At 51.4% G+C, this 12,720-nt stretch overlaps 2 protein-coding genes across 4 annotated transcripts in view; one reads left to right on the top strand and one right to left on the bottom strand.

Moving 5' to 3' along the window:
• Positions 1-7,294, top strand: part of LOC140721388 (NACHT, LRR and PYD domains-containing protein 3-like) — a 40,127-nt gene extending 32,833 nt beyond the window's left edge. For 2 of the 3 annotated variants that reach the window (XM_073036232.1, XM_073036231.1), the window contains 7 exons: positions 2,170-2,256; positions 2,412-2,582; positions 5,237-5,407; positions 5,563-5,733; positions 5,889-6,059; positions 6,215-6,382; positions 6,547-7,294. In XM_073036232.1, the coding sequence (XP_072892333.1) occupies positions 2,170-2,256; positions 2,412-2,582; positions 5,237-5,407; positions 5,563-5,733; positions 5,889-6,059; positions 6,215-6,382; positions 6,547-6,634 (1,027 nt within the window). In that variant the 3' untranslated portion in view covers positions 6,635-7,294. The remainder of the gene's footprint in view (positions 1-2,169; positions 2,257-2,411; positions 2,583-5,236; positions 5,408-5,562; positions 5,734-5,888; positions 6,060-6,214; positions 6,383-6,546) is intronic. The other variant, XM_073036234.1, reaches the window with a different exon arrangement.
• Positions 1-12,720, bottom strand: part of LOC140721392 (uncharacterized) — a 1,266,977-nt gene that overhangs the window by 1,008,762 nt on the left and 245,495 nt on the right. The window lies entirely within an intron of this gene.

Genomic DNA, 12,720 nt, shown 5'->3' with positions numbered 1-12,720 from the left:
TTGGAAAGAAATTAATCCTCCTACCGTATTTCATTGGTTTTCTCAAACTATGTTATGTCTAAATTTAGAAAAAATTAGAAGTGTTGTATTTGATACCTATTAAATTTGAAAAGATATGGAGACCATTTATTCATTATTTTCATATGACGTAATATGACCCTGTTACAACCCTATTTGTTTTTCCAGGTTTGATTTTACATATGTTGAGAGGATCGGAGTTGACGACACTGATGATTTTGTATCTTTGTTAGATATTATAAACAGCCCTTTTTTCATTTTTTCTTTTTCCCTTTTTCTTTTTTCTTTTTTTTTCCTTATTAGTTATTAGATTAGTTTTTTTTTGCAATTTTTTTTCCTCTCTTTTCCTTTTTTCTGTTTTTTTAAAAAATATATATTACGATATACCTCGGTTTGCCTTGTTTTTTGGTTACTTGTATCGTCCATGATTTGGGAAGGACTCATTTATACTGTAACTATTGCTTATGTATTCTTTCATGTTCAGTTGAATTGTGTATGTTTGTAATACCATTATCTATGTATTAATCTTATGATGATGATGATGATGATGATGTTATTATTATTATTAATAATAATAATAATAATAATAATAATAATAATAATAATAATAATAATAATAATAATAATAATAATAATAATAATAATAATAATAATAATAAGATTGAAAAAGAGAGTAAGCATTCGGCACGGACTAGAAGGGCCAAAATGGCCTGTTTCCATGCTGCAATTGTTATATGGTTATATAGTTATAAGTCCTGCCCCTCCTGCAACCAAGTCTTACTAATAACAATAATGTCGAAATCATCATGTGCCAATCCACGACGTAAACTGATCGGCCTTACCTACAATACTCCTTGCATTGAAATAGATGCACCTGAGAATAGATGCACCTGAGAACATTTCTATCAGGTACAAACCATTGATATCTGTCTATACAACCAGACCTCGCATGACTCTTATTCTCCTCCACAACACTATCTGCTCTAACACTCTGCCCCCTCCCCCTGCAAACTAGTTTAAAACCCCCGGAGCAGAACTTGCTAACCTACGGGCAAGGATGTTAGTCCCCCTCCAGTTCAGGTGCAAACTGTCCAATTCGAACTGGTCCCACCTCCCCTGGAAGAAAACCCAATTGTCCAGAAACATGAACACAACCCTCATGCACCATCCCCTCAGCCACGTATTTAGCTGCATTATCTTCCTATTTCTAGCCTCACTAGAAAATGGCACGGATAGCAATCCACCTGTGAGATCTCACTTTCCCATCCCCCTTTTATTCTCTGTGCTCTCTGTTCCCACTCCCCCTTCCTTCCAACTGTTGGATCTCTCCTCAGCATCCACATTCCTCCTGTGGGATCTCTCATTCCCATCCCCCTTCCTCCTGTGGGCTCTCTGTTCCCTATACACCTTCCTCCTGTGGGATCTCTCATCACCAGTTCCTTTCCTCCTGATGAATCTCTCTTCCTCATCCCCATTCCTACAGTGGAATCTCTCTTCTCCACCCCCCATGCTCCTGTGGGATCTCTCTTCCCCAACACCTTCCCTCCTGAAAGATCTCTCTTCCCCATCCCCTTTCACCCTCTGAGGCCTCTGTTCCCATCCCACTTCCATCTGTGGGATCTCAATTCCCCATCCCTCTTCATACTGTGGGATCTCTCTTCACCATCCCCCTTCCTCCTGTAGAATATCCCTTCTCCATCACCCTTCCTCCTTTGGGATCTCTCTTTCCCATCCCCCTCCTGTGAGATCCCATCCCCTTCCTCTTGTGGGATCTCTATTCAACATCACCCTTTCTCGTGTGGGTCCTCTGTTCCCATCCCCCACTCTTCTTGTGGGATCTCTCTTCCCCATCACTTTATCTCAGTTGGGACTATTTCACAGTGTCCCATTGACATTTCTGCATTACTGTCAGGAACATTTTGTTCAGCCATCTGGAAATGAGAGAGTTTACAGGGTCACACCGACAGACTAAATTACCGACATTTGTTGAATATGCTGGAGCTGGGCAGGAAGGGACATTGACAGTGATGGGAACTCCGATCAGTGATTTACTGAAAGGTTTAATGTTTCCTGAAATATCCGAGTCAGAGAAATTCCCTCAGATCCACGGTTTGAATCACTTTGTTTATCAATCTGTCTGTTTGTGTTTAGACTTGGGGAGAATGACCTGGGAGATTCAGGAGTGAAACTGGTGTCTGCGGCTCTGAGGAACCCGGAATGTAAAATACTGAAACTGTCGTAAGTACCAGACTGTGGGAGACTGTGTTTACAGTCACTGGGTGTCTGACACTGAAAATTAATGTGATCAGTAATTGTGTTACTGATAAACAATGGGGGTTTGGACCGTCTCCTGTCTCTGTGTGTCCTTCACCCTCACTCTCTCTCATCTCCAGGCTGATTAAGGTCGGTCTCACAGATTCTGGTGCCGAGGATCTCGCCTCCGATCTCAGTACAAACCCATCACTGACGGAGCTGGACCTGAGTCATAATAAACTGGGAGATTCAGGAGTGAAACTGGTGTCTGCGGCTCTGAGGAACCCAGAGTATAAAATACAGAAACTGGGGTAAGTACCAGTCTGTGGGAGATTGTGTTTACAGTAACTGGGTGTCTGACACTGATCATTAATGTGATCAGCAGAAACAAAGAAACACAGAAAACATACAGCACAATACAGGCCCTTCAACCCACAATGCTGTGCCGAACATGTCACTACCTTAGAATTACCTAGGTTTACTCATAGCCCTCCATATTTCTAAGCTCCATCTAGCCATCCTGGAGTTAAAAGATCCTATCGTTTCCACCTCCACCACCGCGCCAGCAGCCTATTCCACGCACTCACCATTCTCTGTGTAAAAAAAACTTAACCCTGACCTCTCCTATGTACCTACTTCCAAGCACCTGAAAACTATGCCCTCTCATGCTAACCATTTCAGCCCTGGGGAAAAGCCTCTGACTATCCACATGATCAATGCCTCTCATTATCTTGTACACCTCTATCAGGTCACCTCTCATCCTCCATCACTCCAAGAGAAAAGGCCGAGTTCACTCAACTTATTCTCATAAGGCATGCTCCCCAATCCAGGCAACATCCTTGTAAATCTCCTCTGCACCCTCTTTATGGTTTCCATGTCCTTCCTATAGTGAGGCGACCAGAAATGAGCACAGTACTCCAAGTAGGGTCTTACCAGGGTCCTATATAGCTGCAACATATAACCATATAACAATTACAGCATGCCTATCCCTATCTAATGCTATGGTAAAAGAGATAGAATTGTGATCACTATCTCTGAAATGCTCTCCCACTGAGAGATCTGACACCTGCCAGGTTCATTTCCCAATACCAGATCAAGTACAGCCTCTCCTCTTGTAGGCTTATCTACATATTGTGTCAGGAAACCTTCCTGAACACACCTTACAAACTCCACCTCATCTAAACCCCTCACTCTAGGGAGATGCCAATCAATATTTGTGAAATTAAAATCTCACACCTCAACAACCCTGTTATTAAAACTCCTTTCCAGAATCTGTCTCCCTATCTGCTCCTCGATGTCCCTGTTACTGTTGGGTGGTCTATACAAAACACCCAGTAGTGTTATTGACCCCGTCCTGTTCCTAACTTCCACCCACAGAGACTCCATAGACAACCTCTCCGTGACTTCCTCCTTTTATGCAGCCCTGACACTATCTCTCATCAACAGTGCCAAATCACCACCTCTTTTGCCTCCCTCCCTGTCCCTTCTGAAACAATTAAAGCCTGGCAATTGAAGTAACCATTCCTGCACCTGAGCCATCCAAGTCTCTGTAATGACCACCACATCATAGCTCCAAGAGCTGATCCACGTTCTAAGCTCATCCGTTTTATTCATCATACTCCTTGCATTAAAATAGACACATCTCAAACCGTCGGATTGAGTATCACCTGCGTATCCTCCCTTTCACACTGTCTCCACATTCTCTCTATTTGTGAGCCAACCTCCCTTTCCTCCGTCACATTAATTTGGTTCCCTCCCCCCAGCAATTCTAGTTTAAACTCTCCCCTGTAGGCTTAGGAAAACTTGCTGCCAGGATATTGGTCCCCCTGGGATTCAAGTGCAACCCGTCATTTTTGTACAGGTCACACCTGCTCCAAAAGAGGTCCCAATGATCCAGAAATCTGAATCCCTGCCTCCTGCTCCAATCCCTCAGTCACGCGTTTATCCTCCATCTCACTCTATTCCTATTCTCACTGTCACGTGGCACAGGCAGTAATTCCGAGATCACTACCTTTGAGGTCCTGCTTCTCAACTTCCTTTCTAACGCCCTGTAGTCTGTTTTCAGGTCCTCTTCCCTTTTCCTGCCTGTCACTGGTACCAATATGTACCAAGACCTCTGGCTGTTCTCCCTCCCACTGCAGGATATCTTGGACGTGATCAGAAACATCCTGGACCCTGGCACCTGGGAGGCAAACTACCATCCGAGTTTCTTTCCTGCATCCACAGAATCATCTCTCTGACCCCCTAATTATAGAGTCCCCTATCTCTGCTGCCTCCCTCTTCCTTTCCCTGCCTTCCTGAGCCACGGGGCCCGACTCTGTGCCAGATGTGTAGTTGTTGTTGCTCCCCCTCCAGCAGTACTCGAACAGGAGTACTTATTTTCAAGGGGTACAGGCACAGGGGTGCTCTCTAGTATCTGCTTCTTGCCCTTCCCTCTCCTGACTGTGACCCATTTCCTCAGTCTCCCGTGGCTCCGGTGTGACCACCTGCCTGTAACTCCTCTCTATCACCTCCTCGCTCTCCCTGACCAGACGAAGGTCATCGAGCTGCATCTCCAGTTCCCTAACTCTGTCCCTAAGGAGCTGCAGCTTGACACACCGGGTGCAGATGTTGCCGTCCAGGAGGCTGGGAGTCTCCAGGATCTCCCACATCTGACACCGAGCACAGAAAACCAGCCTCACACACATACTCTCTGTCTGTATTGTAAACAGATAACCTACCTCGCCTCGACCCTTTATCGCCGAAGCCCCATTGAGCCAAAGCCTTCCTACTCTGTCTCCCGCTCCTCTGACGCTCGCTTTGTAAATCTGTCTTCCTTTTAAACTCTTCTCGCTGTTCTCACTGGCCGACTTGCGCAGTTGTGCTGAAGAAAAAATATCAGTAATTGTGTTCCTGATAAACACTGGGGATTTGTACCGTCTCCTGTCTCTCTGTGTCCTTCACCCTCACTCTCTCTCATCTCCAGGCTGAGTGATGTCGGTCTCACAGATTCTGGTGCCGAGGATCTCGCCTCCGCTCTCAGTACAATCCCATCACTGACGGAGCTGGACCTGAGTGTTAATAAACTGGGAGATTCAGGAGTGAAACTGGTGTCTGCGGCTCTGAGGAACCCGGAGTGTAAAATACAGAAACTGGGGTAAGTGCCAGACTGTGGGAGATTGTGTTTACAGTCACTGGGTGTCTGACACTGAACATTAATGTGATCAGTAATTGTGTTACTGATAAACACTCGTGATTTGTACCGGCTCCTGTCTCTCTGTGTCCTTCACCCTCACTCTCTCTCATCTCCAGGCTGAGGGGTGTCGGTCTCACAGATTCTGGTGCCAAGGATCTCGCCTCCGCTCTCAGTACAATCCCATCACTGACGGATCTGTACCTGAGTGATAATAAACTGGGAGATTCAGGAGTGAAACTGGTGTCTGTGGCTCTGAGGAACCCGGAGTGTAAAATACAGAAACTGTGGTAAGTACCAGACTGTGGGAGATTGTGCTTACAGTCACTGGGTGTCTGACACTGAACATTAATGTGATCAGTAATTGTGTTACTGATAAACACTGGGGATTTGTACCGTCTCCTGTCTCTCTGTGTCCTTCACCCTCACTCTCTCTTATCTCCAGGCTGAGGTGTATCGGTTTCACACATTCTGGTGTCGAGGATCTCGTCTCCGCTCTCAGTACAAACCCATTACTGACGGAGCTGAACCTGAGTGGTAATGAACTGGGAGATTCAGGAGTGAAACTGGTATCTGAGGCTCTGAGGAACCCGGAGTATAAAATACAGAAACTGGTGTAAGTACCAGACTGTGGGAGATTGTGTTTACAGTCACTGGGTGTCTGACACTGAACATTAATGTGATCAGTAATTGTGTTACTGATAAACACTGGGGATTTGTACCGTCTCCTGTTTCTCTGTGTCCTTCACCCTCACTCACTCTCATCTCCAGGCTGAACCGTGTCGGTCTCTCAGATTCTGGTGCCGAGGATCTCGTCTCCGCTCTCAGTACAAACCTATCACTGATGGAGCTGAACCTGGGTTACAACTCGCTAACAGACCGATCTGTCCCTGTTCTCCGCCACCTCATACTGACCCTCCCGAGTCTGGAGCGGATCGGGTGAGTGTTTGTGTTAATGTTCCATGTGATAAAATATCAGCTGATCCTCGGGTTTCCTAGTGATATTTGTCTGTGAGTGTTGTTGAAACATTAACCCTGGTCCCCTGTTACTGACACTGTTGTGTAATCTGTTTATTTCATCTTTATTCTCCCGTCTATTTCAGGCTGTGGGACAATCGGTTCAGTCAGGCCGGGAGGAAGGATCTGAGATCTGTGCAAGGAGTCAGACCCGGACTGAGAGTGATCCTGTGAACATCCCCGCCCGCGGGATGGGGATATTTTGGCCGATTCCCCGCCCTCCCCTTTAACTCCCGCCCTTACCTTTAATGGCCGCGCGCCGGGGGTGATTCCCAACGGTTTTAACGGAACCGGCTCAGGTCTCGCGCTGTGCATCGCTCGGAGCGGTCCCGCAGTGACGTGTTTCTGCCTGTTGTCCGGCGGGGCAGCTTCCGCCGGATGTGCGTGTTCGAGACTCCCCATGTGACACCCCGGAGAATTACCCAGACTGGAAGAGCCCGGGGGCCGGGGCTCAGTTTGGGATACCGGTGTCCCGGGGTGGGATTATCCCGGGAGAGAATCCTTTTGCTCCCTTTGCTGAGGACTGTGCATTCGGCAGCCTGGCCGATATAATGATGTTAAATGGACAAATCCCTCGGCAGTGACCCTGGATCTGCAGCGATCCCGGACACGGCCCTGAAGTGCGATTTTATAATCATCGGTTCCCCGATGCAGAGTGACGGTGAGAAACCGGACTGATTATTCAACCTGTCACTCATTGTCGCCGGTCAGTTAATTGTGTGTGACTGTGAGTGAGTCGGGAGCAGCTTATTTATTCCCGCACGTCAGCAGCTCACACGTTGTTTAATTTACATTTGTCATGATGAAATCAATAAACCGCTTTAACTTCCTGTCCTGGTGCCGGACTCGAGTTTTATTTGAGGTTTCTGCTGCCCCCCGCACCCTGTGCACTGCAACAGTGGGTCGGAGCTCCTCACACTGACACAGTAGCGTCTCAGCTCCAGGCTGAGGGAGGTCGGACTGGCAGAGTCTGGGTGCCCAGGATCTCATCTCGACCGAACTCCCATTCTGGCTATCTGTCCCCCTCCTGCCCCCCGATTGAAAATGGTGACCAGGGAGGGAACAACAGAAGGATTTAGAATGGTCACTAGGGAGGGAGTGAAAGGTTGACTGAAAATGGTCTCCGGGGAGAAAGTGATGGGCTGAGTGACAATGGGCGCCAGGGAGGGGGCGATGGGCGGAATTAAGATGACCGTGGTCACCTTGTTCCTCATGGCCGGCAGGGATGGAGTGATACACTGACAAGAGAGCGGGAGTGACAGGCAGAGTTAAAATGACCGACAGGGTGGGGATTGTGCACTGACTGAAAATTATCACGGGGTGGGGGGGGGGGGAGTGAGTTACCTGCTGATTAAAAGCCTGAATATAATATTATTACCGGGGCAGAGGGTTGCACCGAGTTAACATTGTCACCAGGGAGGGGGTGACGCACGCAGTGAAAATGATCACCAGGGAGGGAGGGATGCACTGACAAATCCGAGGGACCGGCGGCCCGACCTGAAATAGTCCCTGATACCTTTGTCACAATGGTCGACAGGGAGAGAGTGATGGTCAGACTTCAAATGGTCCACAGGGAGGGAGAGATGCACCGAGAAAAATGGCCGAAATTAAGACAGTGGCACAATGAGAAGAGAGAGGGGGTAATGGGTCGATGTACAATGATCTAATGGAAGAGAGTGACGCTCTGACATAAAATAGCCGTTGTTTCGCTTGAAATGCCGGACGGGGCAGTTTAGGGTTTGTGATACCTTGTTAAAAGTGGGCGCCAGGAAGGGAGGGGTGAGACTCCGATTGAAAACGGCCGTCACCATCGTTAATTTTGTTGAGGAAAAGGGAGAGATGTGGTGACTGAAGGAGACCCCGCTCGGCCGGGTTGAAACGGGACCAAGGAGGGAGAGATGTGGTGACTGAAGGAGACCCCGTTCGGCTGGGTTGAAACGGGATCAAGGAGGGAGCGACGCCTCGGTTAAAGTGAGCGGCAGAGAAGGAGTGAAGGACACGTTGACTTCAAATGGCCGACGCTTCACTGGAAATGGCCGCTGGGGAGGGAGTGACGGCTTTGGTAGAAGTGAGCACAAGAGAGGGAGGGACGCGCTGATTTAAAATGGGCGAATCCTTGGTTAATGTGGCCGCCAGGGATGGAGTGAGACACTGACTTACAATGGCCACTGTCACACTCAGAATCTATGGCGAAGGAACATGCGGTGCCCATGGATACAATCCCGGGATCGAGTGTGTTATTGATTGTAATAACAGTATTTTAATTTGTGTTTTATATCGTCTTGGGTACTATATATATGTTTTAATTCTGATAATTTTGTCATCGAATAAACTAATGTATATATCTCAGATATTCAAACATACACATATACATGTGGGTTTTGGGGAGGAGGGGTGAGGGGTTTGGGAGGAAGAGGAGTGATGGGACGAGGAGTGGACTGATGAGACGGTGAGCGTGGCGAAGTCACTGACTCAATAAGGTACGAAAAGGGAAGGGGCGAAAGTTCCTGTCACAAACTGGTGGCCGACGTAGAGAAGATAAAGACGGGGTGAGAAGGAGTGAAACGACAGGAAGGGAGGGGGAGTGATGGCACGTAGAGGGACGGGAAGTGATGTGACTGGGAGGGAGCGGGAGGGAGGGAAGTGACGTTACGGGGAGGGAGCGGGAGTGATGGGACGGGGAGGGAGGGGAAGTGATGGGACGGGAGGGAGTGGTCTGATTGGACAGGATGGGGGGTGCGAGGGAGTGACGTTTTCAATAGTGGGGGTTGAATGGGTGGTGACATTTCCTTCGCAAATAAGACGAGCTACTTAAAAGTTGGGCGTGGGCGGGAGAAAGGGGGTGCGGGGGTCAGGGACGTGGTCAGGGCTGATGGGTCGGGGAGATCATTGTCACAACGGGGGAGAGGGGAGCGACTCACTCAACGGACGGGGGAGAAGGGTTTGGGTGGGGGAGCGAAATTTCCCATCAGAAAATGTTCACCAAAATGTGGTGGATGGCAGGAGAAAGGGCAAGGGCCAGAGAGGGGAGGGTGTCAGGAGTGACGGGGTGAGTAGGGGAGTGACTCACTGGGTAACAGAGAGAGAGAAAGAGGGCGATGAGGAGAGGCGAAGATTGACATCGCAAAATGGCAGCCCCAACCAGCAAACGATGTAGAGCATCGAGATGGCGGGGAGAGGAGAGCGGGGGGGGGGGGGGGGGGGGAGGGAAGGGGTTTTCCAGTGATGGGATGGGAAGTAGGGTGACAAGATGGTGAGTGTGAGGGACTGACACTTCGTGGTGGAGGAAGTGGGAGGGAGGGTCAGACCCTGTCACAATATGGCTGTCGGCAGAAGGTTAAATGGAGAGATGTGAGAGTGGGCACCGAGGGAAAGGAGAGGAGGGATGAGGAGTTGAGATTGGATAAACAGGAAGGGAAGTGAGTGGAAGGTGAGGAAAAGGGTGTGCCCCATTCTACAATGGTGGGAGAGCGGTTGTCAATGTAACCATCAAAAAATGGCCGCCAGCCAGGGTGAGATGGGCGGTGATAGAGGGGAGAGCAGGGGACAGAGAGCGGAGTGTTTGAGGAGTGACGGGAGCCGAGGGTGGGAGAGGGCGGCTCGTAACAAGGGATCAAGAACTGGGGGGTTCCCACGGGGGAGGAATGTGACTACGGGAAGAGGTTAGCACCGTTACCCTCCCCTCCCCTTCTCAGTCTCGAAAGTCCTGCTTTGACTTTTCTTTCGGGCTGAGCCTCAGATCGCTCGGCCCGGATCCTTCAGGCTGTCCGGTGGAGTAGGGGGACGTGTCGTCACTGGGGCCCGTCAAAGGCAGGAGTGGGCACCGGCTTGCCGGAGAAGATGGAGGCGAGGTCTGGTTGGCGTGAATTACCACCATTTTCTGCAGGGTGGGAGAGAGGGAGGGGTCAGATTCAGGAGGGGAGGGTAGAAAGGGAAGGTGAGCAGAGGAGATGAGACCCACTACCCACTCCCTCAGCCTCTCTCCCCCTCAGTCCCCTCTCTCCATCTCTCCCCCCCTTTCTCTCACCACACTATACTCCTCTCCCCACCCTATCCTCTCTCCACTCCTCTCCAAACCATATCGTCCTCTCTCCACCTTCCCCACCCTATCCTACTCTCTCCACTCCTCTCCCCACCCTATCCTCCTCTCCACCCCTCTCCCCATCCTATCCTCCTCTCTCCACCCCTCCCCCACCCTATCCTCCTCTCTCTACCCCTCTCCCCACCCTATCCTCCTCTCTCCACCACACTTCCCACTCTATCCTCCTCTCCCCATCACTCTCCCCAACCCTATGCACTGTCCACCCCTCTCCCCACCCTATCCTCCACCATCCCTACCCTATCCTCCTCTCTCCACCCCTCTCCCCACCCTATCCTCGTCTATCCACCCCTCTCCCCACCCGATCCTCCTCTAACCAGCCCTCTCCGCACCCTATCCTCCACTCCACCCCTCTCCCCACCCTATCCACCTCTCCCCACCCCTCTCCCCACCCTATCCTCCTCTCCCGACCCCTCTCCCCACCCTATCCTCCTGTCCTTACCCCTCTTGCCACCCTATCCTCCTGTCCTTACCCCTCTCCCCACCGTATCCTCCTCTCTCCACCCCTCTCCCCACCCCACTCCCCACCCTATCCTCCTCTAACCACCCCTCTCCGCACCCTATCCTCCACTCCACCCCTCTCCCCACCCTATCCTCCTCTCTCCACCCTTCTCCCCACCCTATCTTCCACTCCCCACCCCTCTCCCCACCCTATCCACTTCTCTCCACCCCTCTCCCCACCCTATCCTCCTCTCCCCACCCCTCTCACCACCCTATCCTCCTGTCCTTACCCCACTTGCCACCCTATCCTCCTCTCCTTACCCCTCCCCACCCTATCCTCCTCTCTCCACCGCTCTCCCCACCCCACTCCCCACCCTATCCTCCTCTCTCCACCTTCACCACCCTTTCCTCCTCTCTCCACCACACTTCCCACCCTATCCTCCTCTCCTTACCCCTCTCGCCACCCTATCCTCCTCTCTCCACCCCTCTCCCCACCCTATCCTCCTCTCTCCACCCCTCTCCCCACCCTATCCTCCACTCTCCACCCCTCCCCACCCTATCCTCCTCTTCTTACCCCTCACGCCACCCTATCCTCCTCTCCCAACCCTTCTCCCCACCCTATCCTCCTCTCCCCACCCCTTTCCCACCCTATTCTCCTCTCCTTACCCCTCTCGCCACCCTATCCTCCTCTCCTTACCCCTCTCCCCACCCTATCCTCCTCTCCTTACCCCTATCGCCACCCTATCCCTTCTCCCCACCCCTCTCCCCACCCTATCCTCATCTGCCCACCCCTCTCGCCACCCTATCCTCCTCTCCCCACCCCTCTCCCCACCCTATCCTCCTCTCCTTACCCCTCTCCCCACCGTATCCTCCTCTTCTTACCCCTCTCCCCACTCTATCCACCTTTCCCCACCCCTCTCCCCACCCTATCCTCCTCTCCCCACCCCTCTCCCCACCCTATCCTCCTCTCCACCCCTCTCCCCACCCTATCCTCCTCTCCCCACCCCTCTCCCCACCCTATCCTCGTCCTTACCCCTCTTGCCACCCTATCCTCCTCTCCTTACCCCTCTCCCCACCGTATCCTCCTCTCTCCACCCCTCTCCCAACCCCACTCCCCACCCTATCCTCCTCTAACCACCCCTCTCCGCACCCTATCCTCCACTCCACCCCTCTCCCCACCCTATCCTCCTCTCTCCACCCTTCTCCCCACCCTATCTTCCACTCCCCACCCCTCTCCCCACCCTATCCACCTCTCTCCACCCCTCTCCCCACCCTATCCTCCTCTCCCCACCCCTCTCCCCACCCTATCCTCCTGTCCTTACCCCTCTTGCCACCCTATCCTCCTCTCCTTACCTCTCCCCACCCTATCCTCCTCTCTCCACCCCTCTCCCCACCCCACTCCCCACCCTATTCTCCTCTCCCTACCCCTCTCGCCACCCTAACCTCCTCTCCCCACCCCTCTCCCCACCCTATCCTCCTCTCTCCACCTTCACCACCCTTTCCTCCTCTCTCCACCACACTTCCCACCCTATCCTCCTCTCTCCACCCCTCTCTCCACCCTATCCTCCTCTCTCCACCCCTCTCCCCACCCTATCCTCCTCTCTCCACCACACTTCCCACCCTATCCTCCTCTCTCCACCCCTCTCCTCACCCTATCCTCCTCTCTCCACCACACTTCCCACCCTATCCTCCTCTCTCCACCCCTCTCCCCACCCTATCC

Source organism: Hemitrygon akajei, unplaced genomic scaffold, assembly GCF_048418815.1.
Source record: "Hemitrygon akajei unplaced genomic scaffold, sHemAka1.3 Scf000054, whole genome shotgun sequence".
Classification (NCBI taxonomy): domain Eukaryota; kingdom Metazoa; phylum Chordata; class Chondrichthyes; order Myliobatiformes; family Dasyatidae; genus Hemitrygon; species Hemitrygon akajei.
The sequence above is the reverse complement of the archived record's forward strand: the minus strand, read 5'-3'. Positions and strand labels throughout refer to the sequence as shown.